The following is a 21,727-nucleotide window of genomic DNA, read 5'->3' on the forward strand; positions in this document are numbered from 1 at the left end:
CTAATTTTTTTGGACCTTTGCCTTGTTAACAGACTTATCCTCTCCGAAAGATCCTGTGACTTTCTTACATTGTCCTGTATTTACTCTTAACTGTGCTTGTGATATTTTCTTTTTTATGCTCTTTAACTCTTTAAGAGTTTAGTAGTAAAAAAAATATGAAATATTTCTTTTTTCCCACCTTTTTTATTTGTTAAAAGTTAAATTTTATTTATACTGCTGTCCTTGCTACTGAAACAATAGTTATTCCGATACTGCAGAATTGTGGCTTTTTTGTCTTCCAGTAAATTTAAAACAAACCTTCTAGATAGAATTTTTTTTTCCGTTTAATGTTCTTATTGCCATCTGTGAGAAATCAGCTTTTTTGAAGTACTGAGATTAGTCCTTGGAATTGAGCTTCATGTTGATACATGGAGTGTAAATAGGTGGTCGTTGCAATTTCCAGTCCAGTGATAAATATTACTGAAGGAAATAAACTTACCTTCTGCTGAGAAATCACTTTGTTCTGCAGGTGATCTTTCTAACTTTTATACAATCTGGTGATGTTTCTGTTCTGGAAGTGTAAGGGCTCCAGTAGCAAGTCTGTACAGTGTGTTAATCCATGTATCAGCACGTGCCTCTCGAGGACAAATGGTTCTCCTTCGGTTGAAATGTTCGTAAGGTTCCACTCCTGGGCCTTGTTGGTTGCCACGTCAATCTGTAAACTTCTGAATTTCTACTAAGTATAACATAAGGCATGTAATTACTCCGGAGCGTTTGCTTTCATCCAGCATTTCAAATCCCACCCCACTCTTTCTCCAGTGCAGGTTTGAGTTAGCATCTTTCAACACTTTAGTCACTTAACTGTCGTGACCAAGACTGGTAGGATGACTTGTCACGTTCCATTTAAACAGACTTTCCTATTTATCTTGTTGCCCATACTTCAGTAGTGGAATAGAAGTACCTATAGAATTTAGTTTTCTTGACATTAAATTTTTGGAATGTTCTGCTTTGACTTAAAACCTATTTCTTCCGCTTTCCCCATTAAATGAATGCTTTTAGACAGGTAAGTTGTCTTACTGCACAGCAGGTGTCCAACAGAAGCATTGTCTAGTGAGCCTCGCATCCCAAACCTTGTTTTAGAATACACACTTCACCTTTCATAACTTCAGCCTGCTTTTGTCCCAGCTTTTGAACTGTATTTGTCCAACTCCGGCAGTATTACTTTAGGCTCTCTGAAGTTTTTTCACGTGATGCCAACTCACTGGGTCCGATGTGCTGTGTGGAAATGTCAGGGTATTTTTACTCTTTCACTTCCAGTATAGCTCATTGCCTTTCTGTCCTTGTGTCCCTGGGTGGATTTTCTGCTCACTACGCTTTTCACTGCAGAGTTAGCGGGGTACTACAGGTCATATTCTGAGTATCTAGGAAAACCTGCTGTTGCATTTCCTCGTTTCTTTTAACAGGGTAACTCTGTGTGTGTATCACCTAGCGTTTGTTCTGCTGGCACTAATCCCTCAGTAATCACCTCTTGAAGTATCTCATAAATATGAAATACTTGAGGAATTGGATCGATCTTCTTCTGCCACACTTGCCAGTTTGACACTTGTGTCACACTACGATCATATGTAGTTTCTTCATTGCTTCTACAGCAGGAATGGTCTCTGGCTGTGGTTGTCCCAGACGTGGTTTCTGAAATGCTGTGTAAAGCTTCTGCTTCTTCCATGTGGGTGCCAGACGAGGTTCACAAAGCACGCATATTCTTTCTACCAGATGACAGAAAACACTGCATAACAAAGGCAGATCCTAGCAGATGTTCCTCCTTGTCTATACCTGGTGCCCGGTATAGACATACTTAAACTGACTGGCTTCAAAAGCAGACATCTAACAAGCTGAACATTTGTTGCAAATGCTTTATAAAAGCACCGTAAAATTCTGGTATATTTTAAATAATAAGCATCATAAAGTCTGTTATAGAAGTCTGGCTAATCAGCTCCCCTATCTAGTGGCAGAGGTTAGTGAGATGTCAGAAATGGAATCTGTCCGAAGATGAGTTGTAGGCTCAAGGCCATGGAAGATACAGGTTCACACCTGTGTTGCCAGATTTGTTCAAGGCTCTTGAGTCCGCCCGCACAGCCATGTGAGAATAACCAGATGTACTGAACATACCGTTCAATTTCTGCCCTCCTTTCCAAAATCTGGAACAGCTCCTACAGAATTCCTTCAGACTTCCTGCTGGTGGCTCAGCTTTGCTACCCCACTGAAGCTTTTCTGGGAATGTTGCTGGTTTAAAACAAACTATGAACAAAGCACGGCTCCAGCATGAAGTACACTATAATGTTAAAAATGGTTTGAGGGGAAACTCCTTTAAGCACTCATGTCTGCAGTGCTTCACAGGGTTTTTTTTGAGAATTGAAATGTGCTAAGAATGTGTATTATTCTTACCTGTATCAAAGGATGCAGTTTTGGTCCTTGCTGCTATTGATTTAAAGTACATGTTCATATTCTTAAATCTCATGTGAGCACTTTAAGAACGAAAACATTTATCACTTAATTACTGACAAGTAACGTAAACTCAGTTTTGCCTGGCACTGAATTAGTTATGCCTAACACACTATTTCAGGTTTTATTTGTGATGTGCACACTAACAACAAATGATCATTAGTTTCTTTAATTCTTCCCACTCACTGCAATGTCTCACAGAATGTCCTCCTTGATATGATCCTTTGGAAGGTTGTGTTCAATCGAGACAAACAAGGAGAATATCGCCTCACCATACCCCAGCCGCCTCAGGTTGGAGACTAGTATTTTGCTGTCATCATTTGAGTGCATGCAGATTAATTCAATTGTGTCTCTTTATGATTGATAAGTGTCCGTTGCTTACCTTAAGCTTAAGACTGCCTAAATTAGATGTCTGTAACTGGAATGTTAAAAGGAAAGGCTTCTGGTTTTTAGATTTTTCTCCTTGTTGATACTTAAAGAATTTAGCTGTGTATACAAGAACTGCAAAGCAAACCCAGAGGATTGCTTTTAGAACTTTTGTCACTTTATCTTCAGTTTGTATATTAGCAAGTTCTGTGTTTTCACAAGTTAGCATGCTAGGACTGGGAGCGTCTTGATTTGCTTGGAAGCTGAATTGCTGATGCTGGGTCTAATCCAGTTCTTTATTTAATTGATGTGGTTTAGAATTTTAGATCTTTCTGAGAGCAGTAATTTTATAGCACATAGAAATGAAATGAAAAAAAAATAGCAATTGAAAGTATGTTATTACTACTTCAGATTGTTTAGGAGGCTGAAAGATTTAGCTTCTGCTTTTCAGGTGACCATGAATCTTGGTTTGGTCTGCCCCTCTGTCATTACCACGTGAAGGAAGTCTATGTGCAATCCCATAAAAACTAGCTTTTTCTTTAAGCCTCTGGGCTTATTGCATTTAGCTGGTTGTGAATTTGTTCTTGCCAGAATTGCAATGGTTTATTTCTCAGCACTAAATTTTATTAAATGTATTCAGTTCAGATTTACGTTTTTCCTTTTGAGGCTGTTGAAGAACGAATTGGTTTGTATTCACCAAAGAATGGAAATTGTCCTTAAAGGCTCTTGTTTGGTTCAGTTCATCAATTGATAGAATTTCAGAGCGTGAAGAAAACCATAGAATATATCTCCATTAAAATGTCAGCCCTGCAGACGCTAGGTGCTGTCTGAGACATGAGAGGGATCCAGTCTTGAGAATGAGGAATGGTGTTTCTCTTCTCCAGGTAGCTGTTACGTGCATTTAGGACTGGGAGGGGAAAAGTAGGAAGGAAAGAAGAGTTAAGTTCAATAATTTGTCTGTTTTAATAACTGTTAATACCTGTAGGACTTAGGTTTCTCAGTATCAGCAAGTTAAATTCTGCCACTTTTGGCTGGCTGGTTGCCTGCAGTTAAACAATTTATTGCTTAAAAAGTGTTTTGAGCCTCTGGGAATTTGACTGCTTTTTCTAGACCAGACTTTCATTCCTCAATAGTAACATTATTTAATGGTGTCTGTTATACCTGTGCTTATTGAAGCTATTATAAAATCAGCCTGAAAGCTGTTGGTGACCTTAGGTCTTACAATAATGCAAAATACTTATTTTTTTTCTTAGTGTTTTTTAAATGTCATTGCTGCCATAGTACAGAAGAGATGACACAGTAGAAGAGTTTCTGTACTACACTTTCTAGGTCCAATGTGACAATGAGATAGTAAATTAGAAACTAGAACAATAGTTTTTCTTCTATTGTTAATTATATTAATTTTTTCTTATGGTAATCCAGTTTTCAAATCTGTTCACTTCTGCAGGAGGCTGTGAATCGCTGTGGAGTCTGTTTCCTTTCTTCCCTGTTTGGTTGTAGAGAGAAGACACCAAAAGCCAAGTATATGCATCTAGCTCAGGAACTGCTGGTTGATCCAGAATGGCCGCCGAAACCCAGAACAACAACAGAAGCGAAAGTACCAGCCCAAGAAAATGGTTCATATCAAATCATCACTGTAACGTAACAGTGGATCTTGGTGGCATGTGTCTCTAGAAGTATTCAGAAGAATGTAATTTTAAGGCTTTATTTGAAATTGCAGGATACTAAATGTCAAATTCTAATGCAGATGTTTCCAACTGTTTTGTGTCTCTGAATACGGAGTTCAGAGCCAGACATCTTATGGCTATACATTTTAAAAATGTAGGTGACCTTAGGCAGAACAAAAATGAGTGTTTCCTTCCACCTTCTTTCAGATTTCATTATTCCTAAATGAGATGTATTTGAAGGTTTAAACTGCAGGGCAGTTAAAACAGGTTCACTTAATTTGCCTGGAGTATCTTAATCATTGTTCTAACCCGCTTACCTGGGCACGTGTTCATGTAAACCCTATGATGTAATGGTTTCATGGTAGTACTAGAGGCACATAATAACTTTGTCATGCCTTTTTTTCTTTTTTTTTTTTTTTCTTTTATTTTTTTCTTTCTCCTCCTAATATATTCACTGTTGAAAAGCTTTGTGCCTCAGAACGGTTCTAAAGTTTTGGTGTGTATACCTCTAAGTTTGTCCCTACTAGTAAGGAGTGTTTCCAGATGTAATGTTTGGAGTTTTAAGTTTAACTCTTTAGTTGGCCACAGCAGGAATTAGGAATGCGACAGAAGCAATATGCTCTGTCCTTAAGAAGAAAGCACATTGCTTTCAAGTGGGTTCTTAGCATCTTTTCTAGCTAACCCTAAGGAATGGCTTAGGTGGCCTCCAGAGGGGGAGGCATTTGGCTACACTCAAGTTTTTGGAGAAGGAAGGCTGGAGAATCTTAACACTTTCTTCTGTCTCATGTTTTATTACATTTAGCTATGCATTTCTCCACAGACCTTGCTTTTTCCAGCAGAAGGGTTGGATTATCCCTTTGTGGACCATGTTTTATTTGTAAATATCAAGGCAATTTTCCTATATACCTTGAAGTAGTAAGGCCAGTTACTGCTGCAAGAGAAATATGGGGGTGGGAGGGAGGAATATTTTCACATGCCCATGCTTGGGACTGGTGCATGTTAAGACCATACGCATTTCAAAGAGTCTGCCAGTGTCTTAAGCACTATATGTAGCTGTATGAAACAAAAATAAGAGAAAATAGATGAGCTAAAAATCTGTCTTGCTACAAAACTATAAGGCTTATGTAGGTTTTATTTATTAAAAAATAATAATAATAAAAAAAAGCTTGCATCACCAATAATGCTGCTTAAGCACTTGGGGTGGCGATACGTCATTTTGCCATTAGGCGGTGTCAGAACACAGGACCACTAGAAGAACAGGTCTACAGAGATGTAGAGGTAGGCATCGTCTTTGTGCAAAGGTTAAAACTTTTTTAAACCACAAATTACTTCTCTCCAAACCATCTTCAACTTGCTAAACGTTCAGAAAAGTCTCCTTTGGTTGTCTTTGAGAAGATGATAAGATATTGACTCCTGATCAGTATGTTTTGACCAGGTGTAACTGACTGGTTCAGACACCTCCAAGCTTTGGGAAGGGATCTGGGATCTAAAGAAGTTATGATTCTGTAGAGATCCTTTGGAGAAGGAGGTCGGGTCCTTTAGAGTAGTCATGAAAGGAGGGCCCCAAACTGCCTGGCCAGCTGGGTTCATTTTGAATTGTGTGTATTCTGATGATGTAATTTGAGGTTTTGGTTGTCGCTGGGTGTTTTTGGTTTCTTTTTTTTTTTTTTTTTTTTTAAAAAAATATTCCTGTGGAGACAATTCCATTCCAGCATTGTTTTAATAAGGGAAACTTTTCAGGTCGAGCCTAATTCCCCTGTGTTCTGTAAGGCAGTATGGACAGTGTCCTCACTGCTCACGTTATGGTTTCTGCAGTGTTGAACATACTGTGCCAATGGGGAGTTTGAAACTGGTGCTAAGTGGTTTGGAAGACTTTTTCCTAGAACTTTGGGGTTTAAGTTACTAACACTTGCTCCTCATAAATAGTATGCATGTGATGTACTATCCTCCAGTCCAGCTGTCAACTCTTTTCCTGATATTTTTTTTTGTTGTTATTGTTCTTTGTTTTCGAGGGGTTGAGCAGGAGGAAGGGGGAAGTGGTTTCTTCAGCATTCATTCAACAGAGCAATGTACAAGTCCTATTATCCTAGCTTCTTAAAGTCATAAACATCAAACAACATCAGTAGCTTTTCAGGAGTCTGCAATTGTGGACTTGGCTAAATTTATGAGTCTTGAGTCAGTTGACTAACTTCTGTCAATGTTGATATTACAGAAGCTTTGTAGCATGGAATAATTGATGAAGAATAATTCTTAGCTGCGTAAGTAGTATTCAAATTTGAAGAAAAATAATATTTCAGTTGAAAAAAATGTTGTGAAGCTATGCATCTTGGACCTGGGAGCTGTGACTTATCCTTAAATGCGTAAGCTTTTACTTTCCATTTCCTTGACCATTTCAGCTTGCTTGTTCCATCAGAAGCGAAAGAAGATATTTGTGTCTTTCCCTTTTATATGCTTTTGCTTAATACTTTCTCTAAACTGATAATTTCTCTTGGCTTGTTTGGTTTCTGAAGCTAGTCTTTCAGTCTTATGCTAGTTTATTATTAGACTTACCTAGAAAGTGAGGAGGAAACAGCTTATTCAGGTGGGCTTGTCTTCAGAGAACATTTTAGGGAACTCTTATTAAAACTGAAATTGCCAAGTGTCTCCATTTGATTGTGTTGACTAATGGGTCATAAGCCTGTTAAACTTGAACACTGTGCAAATGGGAGCTTGTTTCCTCAAGGTATGCGCTCGGAGCTAGTAAATGTTGAGGTTGCATGCTTGAGCTCTGACCTTGTTTGCTTCTGACGCTTAGTCAAGAATAATAAATCAGCTTTTCTGAGAATCCCTCTTGTTGTTGCAAGTTCAGCCACAAAATAAGCTTTTGAATCTTCTGCGATTATTGGGGTTTATGCCTTCCTGCCCAAGAGCTGAGTTCAGCCACCTATCATTTTTCTCATTTTGAGCAGTTTCTCTGGTTGTCAGAAACGCAGCAAACTAGATCTGCACTAGTGCATTCAGTTTCTCCTTTGAAGTAAGATAAAATTCAGTTTGTAGTGGAAAGAATCTCTTCTGATGTTCATCTTGGATGTCTAAATTCAGGTGAACAGACCAACTTAGTGAGCTCCACTAGATACTCGGTAGACATTTTCTTCCTGCTGTATATTTTGGCCTTACGTTGAGGAGTTTGATTTATTATTAAATTATTTGTGTATGCAGACTTTAATCTGTACGTATATTACTTTGATGTATTAGGATTTGTAAATATTACTGATTTTTAAATATTATTTATGCACATACTTAAAGGACTGGTCTATCCAGAAAAGCAATTGCTAAATAATAAATGTTACTTTTTAGAAATAAATTGCAAGATCATTAAATTGTATATCCCTCAGGGTTATTTTTAAAGGTTTTTTTTTTTTCTCTTCCCTTCAGATTCAATTAGCAGTAACTAATTTCATGTACTATAGAACTAAATCTACTGTAAAAAGAAGATGCTGCAAATAATGCTTGAGTAGAAGCGGCTAAAACACCACAGAACTGACTGTCCGTGTTCATCGTAACTTTAAATCGGAAACTCTTACTGTTGCACTTTTTAAAAGTTGTTGGATTTTTAATTCTATTTATTTTTTTCTTTCTTCATGAAGGTTGTGCTGAACAGTCATCCCAAATCGGGTAAATAATCCTGTACTGTATATGTATATACAGTATAATACTAAGCAGATGTGGAGTCCTTTTTATGCTGCGAATTTTTAATGCTTATGTTGATCATCACAAAATGAGAGAGCTAAAGTTCTGTAGGATTTCTCCCATGAAATTCTGAATTGTAAACTTAAGGTTTTTGTATGTCTAAGGGAAAGCTGTGGGTTTTTGACAATTTTTAGAGTCTTGAATATGTTGATTTTATACAGTAAAGCTTCAGGTTTTTAAAGCTATTTTCAACAAACTGCAGCTTGTTTGATAATTATGTGAACCAGAAACTACTCAGTATGTCATTAATTCCTCAAGCCTAACACAGATTAAAAGGTTCGTCATTACAGCACGCTCTAGAAGCTCAGCCTCCTTTTTATTTTTAGATCTGAAATGATACTACATCTTTGTACTTAAAATATGTATTGCTGCTCTAGAATGGTACCCTGTTGTCAAGAGGCATACATAAATAACTGTACAATAGAATTGTAAATAGACTTGTAAATCATTTTTGTGACTGAAGCTCTTTGAAAATAAAATTAAAATGAACAGATATTTTAACTCTTTTCATTAGTTTCATGACATTGTTTTTAATTATTCTTTATGCAGTTAGATCCAAGGTTTGGTGAAGAATACAGACCTATTCCCACTGATGCCATGGGTATCTTGTTCAGTGCCTCTGTGTTTTTGAAGGTGGGGGTGCAGAAGAACGCATGCGGTGTGCTAGCAGTGCACAGTTAGCTCTGCTGTTCTGCAGTGGGGTAATACTGACCAGACTTTTACCTGGTGGCTTATGAGAGCCCTTTGAAAGCCAGACCTTGTGCATGCAATAGCAACTTGTTTCCACCTTCTGTTAGCCAGATGTTGCTTTTGTTCTTTGGCGCATAGGAGGCATTATCTTGAAAAGACTTTTGGGCAAATGTTCCCAGTTGTGAGCTGTCACTATTGTTGCACTCGTCTTCAGAAAAATCACCCAGAAACGAAGACATCTTTTTCCATCCTGTGGCTCACCTTCCATTTAAACATCCATTGGCAGAGCACATGATTTTAAACTTGAAGATGCTTGAAATACCTGGGTACTTAATTACAAAAACTTTGCTTGAAATTGAAATATTAATATTTTGATAACTTAAAGCTTTTCTCTCTTCAGAATCTTTCAGGCATTAGGTTTTGGTGGTCTGTGACTCCAGAAGACTAGGACGAAAAACAGATGCCAGATAGGTCAACCCTGGGTTGCTTAGCCAAAGCATTAAGCAAAAAAACTCTTCATTTCTTACTCGTATTGCTTTGACTTCAATCCTGCAAGAAAGTAAAAGTCAGAGCAGCCTTGCGAAGGTACATAGCAATCACTTGGTGGTTTAAAGTAGATGTGTCCACTCCTTCAAAGCCTAATGCACCTGGGTAGCAGATTGTGGTGAAAGTGTCTAACAAATTTGAAATCTCTGATCATAATTTGTGCTGAAAAGTATATTTCTGACTTCACCCAGATTTGCATTGGGTTGTTTGAAGCACATACTCCAATATCACTGTCAAAGAAGCTACAGGTGGGTTTTGTGCCGTCTCATTTGTGACTTCAGCCTTTCTCCTGTTCTGTGAGTGCTCTCAAATTCTACTTTTGAAATTGTATACAACCTGTGGAAGCTGGTTGCTTACACAGCTAAACGTAGGTGAAATCTGCTCCGAAGCTTAAAATATTCTTTGGCCTTTCACAGTAGTTACGCAAATATGGGTGAAAGTGTTATCTAGAGGATGCGTTTTGCTGTTTTACTTCCCATTTAAAGTGCAGAATCATGGTGAAGCCTGATTGCCTGCTATGCTCCTAGTAAGTTCCTCTGAAAAGCAGATAAGTTTCCAAGGTACAGTTCAGAATTCCTTTTTCATGCTTATATGAGTTTAGAAACTTGCAAAAAAGAAAGTTAAGCATCGTAGTAAATGATACTTCTGCTCAGTATTCTATGAAACTGATTTCAAAACCAATATGTGACTTTTAATATGGTAACAGTATTAATGTATTGCTTTGGCATCCTTTCACAGTCTTGGGAAAGATGAAAGCGGGTGGTATAAAGGGAAAGAGGCTGTAGACCAGAACATGGTAAAGGACCAGCCAGGCTGGTGTCCTTTCTGGAATGCCAGGTGTCTCATGTGAGGGTTTGAGAAAATGTTAATCCACAGGAACGTATAACTGTGGCCCTTATGTTGATCTTACTGTATTCTCTACCATTAGAATCTTCAGTTACGGAAAATCAAATATTTCTTCAAAAAATACCATTAGCAGGTCTAGATGCTTGAGATCCATAAGATTATCTAGTTCCTGTGCCAGTCATGCGCTTGTGGCCCTAATCCCCTGCAAAGAATGTCTATTATTTCATTGCTTGTGAAAATGTATGCCTTCTAGCACTTCTGAGTGTCTTAACCTTGTCTCACCGAGTACTGTCTTACCTTTTGTTATGAGACCCGGAAAACAGACCCCAGTCTACAGTCTAGCATTAGCCTGTTTCTTGTTTTACAGACTTATTTTACTTACTGGCCTGCAGTCTTGCCCCCTGAGGCACCTGCATTTGCAGTCTGTAGCATAACAATTTGGGGTCTTCCCCGCCCCCCCCATTTGGTTTTCTAGGTCTTTATTATTATTTAGTTAGTTAGTTGGGGTTTTTTCCTAGTTATTATTTAGTTCAGCTGTGGTCTTGGGTTGGGTTGGTGCAGGCTGAGGTGCCAGTCAGGGCTTGAAACAAATTCCTGGGTGTGTTCCTGCCCTGCGTGGAGGGTTGTGCTCACCCACCGTCCAGAAGCGGCTCACCAGGGCTCACCGACCAAGGGGCTTGCCCTGGGGACACAGGGATGTGCCCAGTCACCACCATGCTGGGGTGGGGACAGGCAGGATCAGGGACAGGCTGGCTTATGAGTTTATTGAAGTAAAGCTGTCGCTGGCTTATAGAGATGGTCAGGTTTGGAGGGAGGGGGGATTACTAGGAGGGTGAGATTCACTGAAAGATTCTTGCTTGACACAGAAAAGTCCTTTAGAAACGTGAAATCACATGATCCTTTTTTTTTTTTTTTTGGGGGGGCTTACAGTCTCATTCAAAGAGCTGTAGAAGGGCCAGCAAGAGCTTACTTTGCAGCAACATGTTGCTGGTAGTTGGTAACACTAGGTGCTGTGTCCTTCCCTTCCTGAGCAAGCGATGCACATTTTACCAGTCTTCAGTACTCTAATGATTTCTGGCTTAGGTTCAATTTTTACTTTAAGTACTCCCTTTTGCTGTTTCTGGTGCAGCAGCTGTTTTTGATCCATGATGGTATGTTCTTGGCGGCAGTTCAGGCATGTGAGATGCTCTGCTCTCCCACCTGACTTCTTTTTGAGTGATGGGCTTTGTACCCCTCTCTGTGGGGTTGGTATGGGAGAGCTTCATCCTTGCCCCTGGAAAAGGGTATGCTGGGATGGAGCCCTCCTCTGCCCCAGCCTTCTGGGTGCTGAAGGCTGACACTATCAGCTGTTCCAGCTGTGCCTGCAGAACTTGTCCAGCTATTGCAGCAGTCCCACTTCTCCTACGACCAGCCAGGTGCCTGACTTCCAGGTTTCTGATACACTTGGACTTGTTGATTTCACTAAGGAAGTATTTCTAAACTGTGGATTTCTGTTTTACTTGCTCATTTAAATATTATCATTTATAGCTACAATGATTGCTTTCCTGTCCCTCTTTTTGTTTGGAAATCTATACAACTTTGTGGTATGTTTCATGCAGATCTACCTTTATTGTTACAGCTTTCCAGCTAACTTCATGGCACCTCTTTCCTCTCATTTCATTGTGTTTTTAATACCGCTGGTAACTTAGTATTGGGTTAAGCTGTTGAAATGAGACTTGTTTGTTATCACAGACTCACTATTGTCCTGTGCTGCATGAGCTCTTGTGTGTTATTTCAGGCTATGTCAAAAATAGCCTGTTGCTTCTTGTGTGTTCTTTGGCTGTTCCAAGAAGTGATCGCTTGCAAATGCTGAGAGATGATTTAACAGAACTGTGTGCTGTTTTGCTTTTGGCCACTTAAAATATAGGACACTCTTTTTACCTCCATTATCTATTTTTGCAGGCTAAACTTTATTTTAAAAACTCAGATAACCCAAAATTAAAAAATATTGTGGTTGCAGGACCTTTTGATATTTTTTTAAAATATTTTCTGTGTGTAACTTGGTAAAATGCTCTTCTGTTCAAATAAATATGTGCCTTATGATTGCTCGAGAGTTTCATCATGGTATTCATACACTTTTATTATACTTGACTAGTACAAATATAAACAAAGAATATTTGATTTGTGAAAGAGTTTTATGTGTACTTCTCATTGTACACTGTAGAAATATTTGCAGTCAACAGTAATGGAGATCTTGGGGTTTGCTTTCAAGCCAAGAGAAATTTTGCACATGTTTTCAGGTTATTCACGCAACTTTGACAGCTGCTAAGTTATTAACTAGCTGTGATCATATCCTGACTCTCTCCTATCTCTTGTAACAGCTAATTTGTCTGGCACTTCGGCAAGGATGTTGGTGTTTCGTTTGTTAGTGGTGATCAAGCTTTTCTTCCAGCTGGATGCATCTGTTTGTCCCGAGAAGTGCAACTGCTCTTCAAAAAATGCAATTCATTGCTCTGGTCCTCACATAAAAGACCTGGAATCATTAAATCTGCCTTGCAACATGACAGAAATTTACATAATGGACACAAATGTAGCATACTTGCAGGATGAGTTTTCTAGAATGGTGGAACTGCAGCATCTCATCTTGTCTTCGAACAACATCTCTGTGATTTCACCAATGGCTTTTAAAGGCTTGAGAAGGCTAAAAGCCCTCAAGCTGCTAGATAATAAGCTGGTTGAACTTCCCCCAGAAGTGTTCGATGACATGGTGCAGCTTCAGCAGCTGATCATTGAAAATAACAGGTTGAAATCCATCACAGAAAACCTGTTTGACAAACTAGCTGGTTTGGAGGAGCTTTTCTTGAACAAAAACCAACTAAGAGCACTTCCTAGTGGCATGCTGAAGAAACTCGCCAAACTCAAAGTACTGAACTTGTCGAGAAATTATTTGGCAGCACTGCCTCGAAATATATTCAGTGCATTAACCAGGCTTGAGAAGCTGATGCTGTATTTTAACAGGCTGTCTTCAATAGAGTCTGGTATGTTTGACAGCCTGAAGGGGCTGCTGGAACTCTTCCTGCACTCCAATAACATCCAGTCCATCGCCCCTGGTGCGTTTCATTGTCTTGAGAAACTGAGAATCCTAACGCTCTCCAGAAACAAGCTTGAAGTTTTGCCTCCTGGGCTCTTTCTGCACTTACATGATCTGTCTAAATTGACCTTGTACAGGAACCCACTGAAGTCTCTTCCAGAAGTATTGTTTGGGGAGATGAGGCATCTTGGTAGCCTGTGGCTGTATCACACAAAGCTCTCAACAATACCAAATTTTGTGTTCAGTAACTTGACAAATTTAGAGCTTCTTGTGCTGAGTTTTAATCCAGAGCTTAGTGTTCTTCCTAAGAATGTGTTCAGTGGTCTGAACGAACTGCGGGGCCTTTCTCTGCATACAAACAATATTTCCAGTTTGCCAGAGGACATCTTCCTGAGCCTTCAGAAACTGCAGAACATTTCCCTTTTTGATAACAGCCTCGAGGTTCTTCCTAGAAACCTCTTTCACAATCTCAAGCATCTTCAGAAAGTTTACCTGAACAGTACTAAGCTGCAGTCTCTCCCTGGAGACTTCTTCACCGCTTCACCTGAGCTGCAAGAAGTCTGCCTTGATGACAACCCTTGGAAATGTGATTGCCAAATTCTTGGTTTCCGAGACTGGCTCCAAAGGAGCTTGCAGATAGTTAAAAATGTGCCCTCTCTGACATGTCACAGCCCACTGGCACTGCAGAGTGTTTCTGTGGTGGCTCTGACAGCTGATCACCTGAAGTGCCTGCCAGCCACTGCTGGTACGTACCCGGCATTCAGCTCGGCTTACTCCCGGACGTCGACTTCCCTTGTGATGGAGCATTTAATGTCGTCTTGGGACACAGATACCAGCACACCCACATCAATTCCTCCAGGTGTTACCTATTCTTATGTCAAAGATGCTGCACAGCCTACATTTCGTTTCTCAGAAGTTCCAACCCAAACCTATCCCAGCATCGTCGTACAAACCAGCAGTGTCAGGGGAACGGATTTAACTACTCTGGCCTGGTGGGAAGAGTTTTCAGCCCACAGGAGTGCTAAACCCTATTTTAATGCCAGAGTTTCTTATTGTCAGCTATTCTTGTACCTTCACGGTTTGATTTTAGCACTCCAGACGGTAACCATTGTGCTCGGTGTGTATGTGATGGGTAAAACCAGGCAACTCTTGCGCTCCAGAAATGCTCCTGCTCGGCCTGTAGTTCTGATAAAATTTTTAAGAAGATAGAGAATACCAGCCAAAGGGAGGATTAAAAGCGTTGTTTTGGATGCATTTGGGGGGTTTGGGCAGTTGACACTTGATTCAGACATGGATTACAAACCTTCATAGCAAGAACCATAAAGACCTCGTCTTTATGGCTAAAGGCATAATGAAAATGTGCTTTTATGCACCTTACAACCACTTTTGGCAGACACTGTAATCACTGTATATTCCTACAGCATTGGTGCATGAACCTGGAGAACGAGCTGAAAGAAAATCTGTGGTCACCTCTGCACGTGTACTACTGGTGTCCTGCTTTGGACTGCAGCCCTGTCCCTGCCAGACCCCACTGCTGCCGTGCTCGCGCCGCTCAGGTGGAGGTGGCATCAGCGCAGGGAAGCCTACATAGGAACACGGCTTTAACCACGCTTGGAAGGTTGCCCATAGTACTTCAAATGCTATTATGCCTTATGCTGCCTGCAGTGTTTTGTCTCCTTATTGAGAAAATAAATGGTGTTTTGGGGAGGAGATGCTTTGAAAAGGGGGTGGGGGTGGGGGCGCAGAATGGTATGGCACAGGTGGTGTCTTTTTTTGCTGTCTGTCCTCAGCCCCTTTGCAGGGCATATCAGGAGAAAGGGGTACCATTTCAAGCTAACAGTGCTTTCCTCTAGCTTAACCAGAGGAAGATCGTTAAGATGCTGGGCTGGGAAATGTAATCTCTATGTATTTTGTTGTTTGGGTTTTTTTCGGGGAAACTTTGTAAAGTTAGTACAACTCTGAATTTTATGTGAACGCTTTCATCCTTAAACTTCGACCAGTGGTCTGAAAAGCAAGGTGTTACTCGCTGCAAGATGCAGTGAGTCTTGAAACCAGAGCACGGGGCAGATGCCCAGGACTGAGCCTTGGCTCCACAGGAGCATAGCTGGTTTGAGAACTGGTCTTGACTGAGCTGGGAAAGAAAGGGATGGTCTCTCCTGGGCTTGGCTAGCAAAACATAGGTGTGTAGCAAAGTGGCAGGGAGCCTGCCTGAGCTGAGGGCCCTTGAAGTGTCACCGCCACCTTTGAAGTTGGCTGAGGAAGGTATGCATTGCCATCAAGCTGCAGCATGCAGTAGCGTATTCAGCCTGGGTGGTTTTATTTTTTCTTACTACGTAGTATTACTCCCTGACTTCCAGCCCTTTCAAGTGTTGATATGCAAAGGCAACTAGGAGGCAAGAATATGGGGTTTGAAATGTTTGTTAATAATTTGAAAGATATTAATCTGTCAGACTGCATGTGCTTTGGTAACTCTTGTATGTAACTATTAGCTTTTATCTTAATTGTGTGACTTAGCTTGTTCTTAAAAGCTCTGACATTGTGCTCAAAAGTCTCTGGGTGTGCTTCCCCAGCTCCCTGGGCAGGAGACCCGATACTCCGGGAGTCCTTTTGCAGCCTTACTGACTTTCTAACTATTGAGGTCTTTCCTGGACGGCCTTGAAAAATGGCACATTATAAGGCTGAGGTGAAGAGAGCTTGCATTTACTGCGGGTTTGTGGCTTGTTCCCTGCTGTCTGTTAGTCTGGGCAATGAGAATAAACTGTAGTCTACTTTGTTGCAGGGTGCTCTGCTGCTGGACTTGAATTCTTCTTCTAGGCTGTGAAAAGAGACAAAGTGCTTCTCTGGTGTTAAATAACCATTGCCTTGCTGGTGAGGTTTAACCAAATCTAGCAAGCCTGGCTAATTAGTAGTTAGAGCCATCTCTAAAGGAGAAATACGAGTACAAAGCGAACTGGGACTGGATTCATAAACAGAAGCTCCAGAATGGTTATTGCAATATGTTTGAGAGAGAAGCACAAAACCAACACAAAGCTTTTGTGATGGTAGTTCTGGGCGGCTGCATGGTAGTGCTTAAAAGGAGGCAGTTGGTACAAATTTAGGTTCTTGGTTGGACATCTGTAATGACCACTTAGTGCTGTGCCAGTTCCAGCGCTCTCGTACTGGTGCCACGCAAGCATCTGCTCCCAGCAGGCAGGAGAGGAGCATGATCTGGACTAATGAGGAAATTGTACAAACCGTGCTGGTTGTTGTTTTCCTTGGTGAGGCAGTGAAGTGCGCTCATGGCTATGGGCACTTGTATGAGCACTGTCTGATTTTGAAGAAAAAGCAAGTTCAGTTGCTGTTTGGGTGTAGGACAGCCTGGTGCCTGACCTCTGGAGGAGCAGTGGGTTGGCAGTAGCTGCCACCTTCCTGAACCCTCCTTTGGCCGCCCCAGCCCTGCAGTGGGACCAGCTGGGTCTCTGCGCCGCTCCTTTGGCTCCCGTTCTGCAGTCACCCCTTTGGCTCCCGTTCTGCAGTCACCGAGCTCTGGCACGTGGGGGCTTTGGCACCCGGCTGCGAAGAGTCAAGTGCTAAGAGGACTGAGAGGAGGATGATTTGTCTTTACATGCTGTCATCGGGCTTTCCCCATGCTTGCGCCAGACGGGGAAGTGAAGTCAGCAGACAACAAAAGGCTGGAGCAATAATGGCCTGGGGTGTTTTACTAACTCTTCCTCTGAGGTGTCTCGATTTGAACTGCCTCTGATTCATTGCTTGTTCCCCAGCAGAGCTCAGCCCTTCCTCCAAAACTCCCTGGCCTGGGAAATCCAAGGATATGCTTATTTATATCCCATCTCCGGTTTGCCTGGAAAAGGAATGGTCTTCTAGGTCAGCATGATGGTGGCTGTGGCAGGCAGGGAGGCAGCAGGGAGGGCTCTGAAGCGCAGCTGCATCTCAGACCCTCTCTGGGCAGCATTGCCTTCCTGCCATCGCAGGGCACCCATGGCTTTGCCATCACCACTGTATTGGCAAGGTTTTGCCCAGCCCCTGCAGCCCAAGCTTCTGATCTACTGCCCAGCCTTCGCCACCAGGCTGCACCTGGGGGGCAGTGGGTTGGAAAAGGTTGGAGGTGTCTAATCAATCGCTGGTCCAGGGGTCCCTGCCGCTGGGGAAAGGGTGGATGCAAAGCACACCTGCACTCAGCGCCTAAGGGGATTGACTCCGCACTCCTGGCTCCCGTACAGGATGCAGCCTCGTGGTTAACAGCCCTGCATGTTAACCAGACCACCGAGCCCAGGAGCTGCCTCTGGGGCCACATCCGAGTCGGGAGCGCTTGGGGTACGTCAGCAGCACAGCCTCGCCAAGGGTCTTCTGGAACTGGCTCGGTTCCCTCAAACACTTTTTATGTGGTGGTTGCTCCTGCTCTCTCTGCTTTAGGAAATCCCGGAGCAGCGGGAGCTCTGACCCCTGTGCTGGGCCACGGGAGTATGCAGTACGTTTCCAGCCTGATGTCACTGCAGTGCCATCCTCCTTTGTTTGTCAGAGCTTGAATGCACAGAGTCCCGCAAGAGCCGGGCCGTAAGGAGGGAATTAACTGCTGCGGTAAGTGCCAGCAGCTCTCTGCCTGTTTCCCGGCTGCTGCAGGACCCTTCCAAGCCACCAGCACCCATGTCCTCTGCGTCTGTCCCTCGTGTCTCTGTCCTTTCTGTCTCACCTCTGCCACGTGAAGCCAGTAGCTGCTGGAGAGCCATCGTTGCTGCTTGCAGAGCTCAGCCCTCCAGCACACAGCAGCAAGGTTGGAGCCTGCACCTTGGAACCTCCCTCTCCCCGTGGCAAAGAGAAGCTGGGTGATGGCAGATGTGCTTGGAGAAGACATGCAGCGGTGCTCCGTGGCTCAGGAGTGCGTGCGACTGCTGGCTGTGAGGCAGGAGCTCTGGGAGCCTCTGCCTGACGTTATGGAGCATTGGCCGTGTCTCTTCCAGGCCTCCGACCAGCACATCTCGCCTAGGGATGCTGATTCAGCAGCCGTGATATCAGAGCACAGCATTTCCCAGGGATGACAGAATAGCTGCGAGGAGGTGCAGCCAAAGGCACGTACCCGCAGGACAAGGCTGGGGCTGCGAGTGTTCGCAGACTCCCGCAGCGATCAGGAGGCCTGAAGCTCCTGCTTTGCTGCTGCTTCATCCAGGGATGGGCAAGCTGTGGAGGTCTTATGCCTCCATTTTCCTAGCCAAAATCTGGGTTTGCATCTCTGTTTATGTGTGGATAAGCCCTGGCAAAGCCTCTTGCTTGGGTCATGGTGCGTGAGTCCCACTTCATCACAGGGAGAGGGGCTCAGAGACATCCTGCTGCGGGGCTCAGCCCGCCTCGTGCAGTCGCTGCTGTAGGACTGCCTTGTTTCTCTGTGATGTGCCAGGCTTCCAGCTGTGCCTTCGTGCCTCTCGTGGAAAAAAAGCCCAGAGCAGGGACCCAGCCATGGCTGGCAGCAGCTCCACAGCCCTGCTGTGTGCTCCTCTGCCGGCTTCCTCTGGGTGCTGGGCAGACATGGGGCCTCTTCCCCTCTGGAGTGCTGGGAAGAGGTCCCTGGGGCACTCCCTGGTGCTGGGGATGGCTTTACAGAGATGGAGACTGGGGCAAAGCTGATCCAGCAAACACCACGGTGCATGCGCAGGGACAGCCCCTGCCATCGCCTCCTGCCCCAGCCAGGCTTTTCCCCGTCTTGCAGCGCCCATCGGACAAGCTCTTTCCGCTTTGGATTATCTCTCCAGGCGGACTTGGCTGCGAGCCCCACATTCCTTCCAGCCTAGCGCTGTCCTGAGTCCATGCCAAGCCCTGCGTGCTTCTGCTGTCGCTCGGGGCTCTGCTGGCCGGGTGAGCCCCACTCATGCTGAAGATCCTAACTGCTGTTTTCCTTGAGCTCCAGGATGCTGGTGCTTGGACGGAGGTTAGCCTGACGGACATCCCTGCTGCCCATCCTCGAGGGAGCAGGGCTGCTGTTCCCTCCCAAAGCTCACACTCTGCACATGTGGTTCCCCAGGGAAGGCAGGGCATATCCCCATCCCTTGGGGCAGATGCAGATGGGGCATCCAGTAGCTGTGAGTAGCAAGGCAGCCCTGGCCCTGCATTCCTCAAGCAGGGAGCTGAAAACACCGTGGGGCCTGGATCCCTCGTCTGACGGAGGAGCTCTGTGGGCTCCTCAAAGGATTAGGGTAAGCTTGTGGTGGGGAAGGGGGCTGCTGGTCCCTCTGTCATGGGTGGTGGGGACCAACACACCTTCCTTCACCCCCTCAGCTGTGACTTGAGCCTGTGTCCTGCTGCAGGGCTCAGGCCTGGAGGTGTCCCCCAGGCTGGAGGACAGAGGGGACCCTGGCCCCCAGCCCAGCCCACCGCCGGCCGCCTCCCCTCCAGCAGAGCAGAGTTTGGCCCGATGCCCTGGGCCAGCCGGTCTCTGTGAGCTCTGGGGCCGCTGTGGGGCTCCCTCATAGCGCAGCGGGTGCTTGGCAGCAGTGCAAAGTAACTGGGGGGTCCTAGCCCTGTGCTGCGGGGGGCAGCGGGGCCTGGGGGCGTCCCATCCCTGCCAGGGATGTCGGTTCAGCCAGGGGCTGGAGGTGTCAGGGAGCAGGGGCTGGGGGGAGCTGGGGCTGCTGGCTGTGCAGCCTTGTGGCGTGGGTGAGCGTGCTCAGCTGTTTGGCAGATGAGCAATGCACTCTCCCGGCCAAGCCCACAAGCTGCTAATTTTAGCGATTACATGAATTTTCCAAGCAGTCTCAAATCCCTTGGTGATTCAGAGCCACTCGGCTGTGCTACGCCTGCCACCCCGGCCGTGGGGATGTGCTGGAGGTGTGCAGCATGGACCGACCCAGAACTGTCCTGCCATCTGGGAGCGAGGCAGACCTCCCCAGAAATAAATGACGCTGCTGCACTGGGGCTCCTGGAACCTCCCCGGCTGGTGGCATTTTGGGGCTGAGCTTGGCGTGGGGGAGCAGCAGGGCTTATGCAAGGGGTTGCAGGGCAGACTGGAGCCCTGGGGGGGGGGGGGGGTGACAACCCAGGCTGTGTTAAACAGAAGCGGCTCAGAGATGGTGGCCCAGGGTTGCCTGCTTCTGGCTCGGCCGGCCTCTGGGAGCCCCAGGCAGGGTTATGTCAAAGCGCAAGGGGTAATGCTGCTTGGGGCCACTTGCCATAAGATCTCTAGCTCTCCTGGGTGCTCAGCAGTGTGCAGAGAAATGGCTGCAGGAGATGCTGGGGGCTCTTGGGTACGAGGGCATCTGCAGCTTGGGCTGTGACTGCCGGCAGCACCATGTGCTCTTGCTTTTCCCTGCACAGCAGCGATTTTGCCGCTGTTTTTGGTGAGGAATCGGAAAGCTGTGTTTGTGCAGGCGAGGAGTGCTGGGGCTCTGGGGGAAGGAGCCACCTGCCCAGCCGTGACTGCAGGTTTCGCTGCCAGCCCCATCTCACAGGAGCACAGCATCTCGCAGGTGCCCACCCTTGGGCTCTATCACCCCCTTAGAGGTACAGGGACACGGCAGTGACTCCACACCATCCTGAGCTTGGTCTTGGGGTTCAGTGTTTCTCTGGCTGGCATGGCTGGAGGTGGAGAAGGTCCTCAGGGCACTGCTGGACCCTGAGGCTTTCCTGTGGTGCAAGGCTTGCTCCACTCCATCCAGAACTGTGCAAGCTTACAGCTACAGGGAGCAGCCTCCCTCTGTGAAACACTTATCTCACCCTCAATCACATCCACATGCTGTCTCAGGGAGCTGCCTCTGCTCCAGATGTGCAGAGCGTGTCCGCGCTGCTGTGCTGAGCTCTCACACCCTCTGCTTCTCTCCCTTGGGTGTAGCCTGGGGCAAGTGCCTCTGTGCTCACCTCGGGAGTGTCTCCTTCCTCTCCCCGCCGCAAAAGTGGTGCACGGGCTTGTGCCGTTACTCAGCCTTGCTTTATCTTTAGGGATGTCTTGAAAACAGACTCATCCTTCCCAGCCAGGAGTCAGACCCAGGTTCCCCACGCCTGGGTAGAGGCAGTTGGGTCTTTGGCAGGACTGTTTCTTGGGCTCCTCTGAAACGTTGGGCACTCTGAATGGCTGTAGGGACCATAACCTGATGGTCCTGGGGGCCGGGTGTCTGAGGGTACCCACCATTGCCTCCCTGTTCCCCCGACTCCCCAGAGCAGCACTGCTTGGAGGAAGCTGAGTGCGACATTCCTCTGTCGGACTGGGCTTCGGGTAGTGGTTTTTCGGAAGTGCTGGGGTTTAATTTCTGTGTTGCCTTGCTGAAAAGCTGTGTGCTTCTGGGATGAGTCAGAGCAGGCAGGAGCCCAGCAGCGCTGGCGCTGGCAGCAGGCAGACAGAGCCGGCGATAAG

The 21,727-nt window shown here is 44.9% G+C and overlaps 2 protein-coding genes across 8 annotated transcripts in view; both read left to right on the forward strand.

Annotated features, from left to right (window-relative positions):
* ATP13A3 (ATPase 13A3) overlaps nucleotides 1–6,173 on the forward strand; it is a 58,753-nt gene extending 52,580 nt beyond the window's left edge. For 4 of the 5 annotated variants that reach the window (XM_055723446.1, XM_055723447.1, XM_055723448.1 and 1 more), the window contains 2 exons: nucleotides 2,680–2,769; nucleotides 4,292–6,173. In XM_055723446.1, coding sequence (XP_055579421.1) covers nucleotides 2,680–2,769; nucleotides 4,292–4,489 — 288 coding nt within the window. In that variant the 3' untranslated portion in view covers nucleotides 4,490–6,173. The remainder of the gene's footprint in view (nucleotides 1–2,679; nucleotides 2,770–4,291) is intronic. The other variant, XM_055723450.1, reaches the window with a different exon arrangement.
* A 139-nt stretch (nucleotides 6,174–6,312) lies between these two features.
* LOC102051158 (platelet glycoprotein V) lies at nucleotides 6,313–16,162 on the forward strand. 3 transcript variants are annotated; one of them, XM_055723453.1, is made up of 2 exons: nucleotides 6,313–6,769; nucleotides 12,683–16,162. In XM_055723453.1, the coding sequence occupies exon 2, from the start codon at nucleotides 12,709–12,711 to the stop codon at nucleotides 14,599–14,601; it is 1,893 nt and encodes a 630-aa protein (XP_055579428.1). In that variant the 5' UTR covers nucleotides 6,313–6,769; nucleotides 12,683–12,708; the 3' UTR covers nucleotides 14,602–16,162. The 3 variants fall into 3 exon arrangements, with proteins under 3 accessions (XP_055579428.1, XP_055579427.1, XP_055579426.1); XM_055723452.1 differs by lacking the exon at nucleotides 6,313–6,769 and adding an exon at nucleotides 8,724–11,752; XM_055723451.1 differs by lacking the exon at nucleotides 6,313–6,769 and adding an exon at nucleotides 8,724–11,737.
* The last annotated feature ends 5,565 nt before the right edge of the window (nucleotides 16,163–21,727 follow it).

This window comes from Falco cherrug, chromosome 11 (assembly GCF_023634085.1).
Source record: "Falco cherrug isolate bFalChe1 chromosome 11, bFalChe1.pri, whole genome shotgun sequence".
Taxonomy (NCBI): domain Eukaryota; kingdom Metazoa; phylum Chordata; class Aves; order Falconiformes; family Falconidae; genus Falco; species Falco cherrug.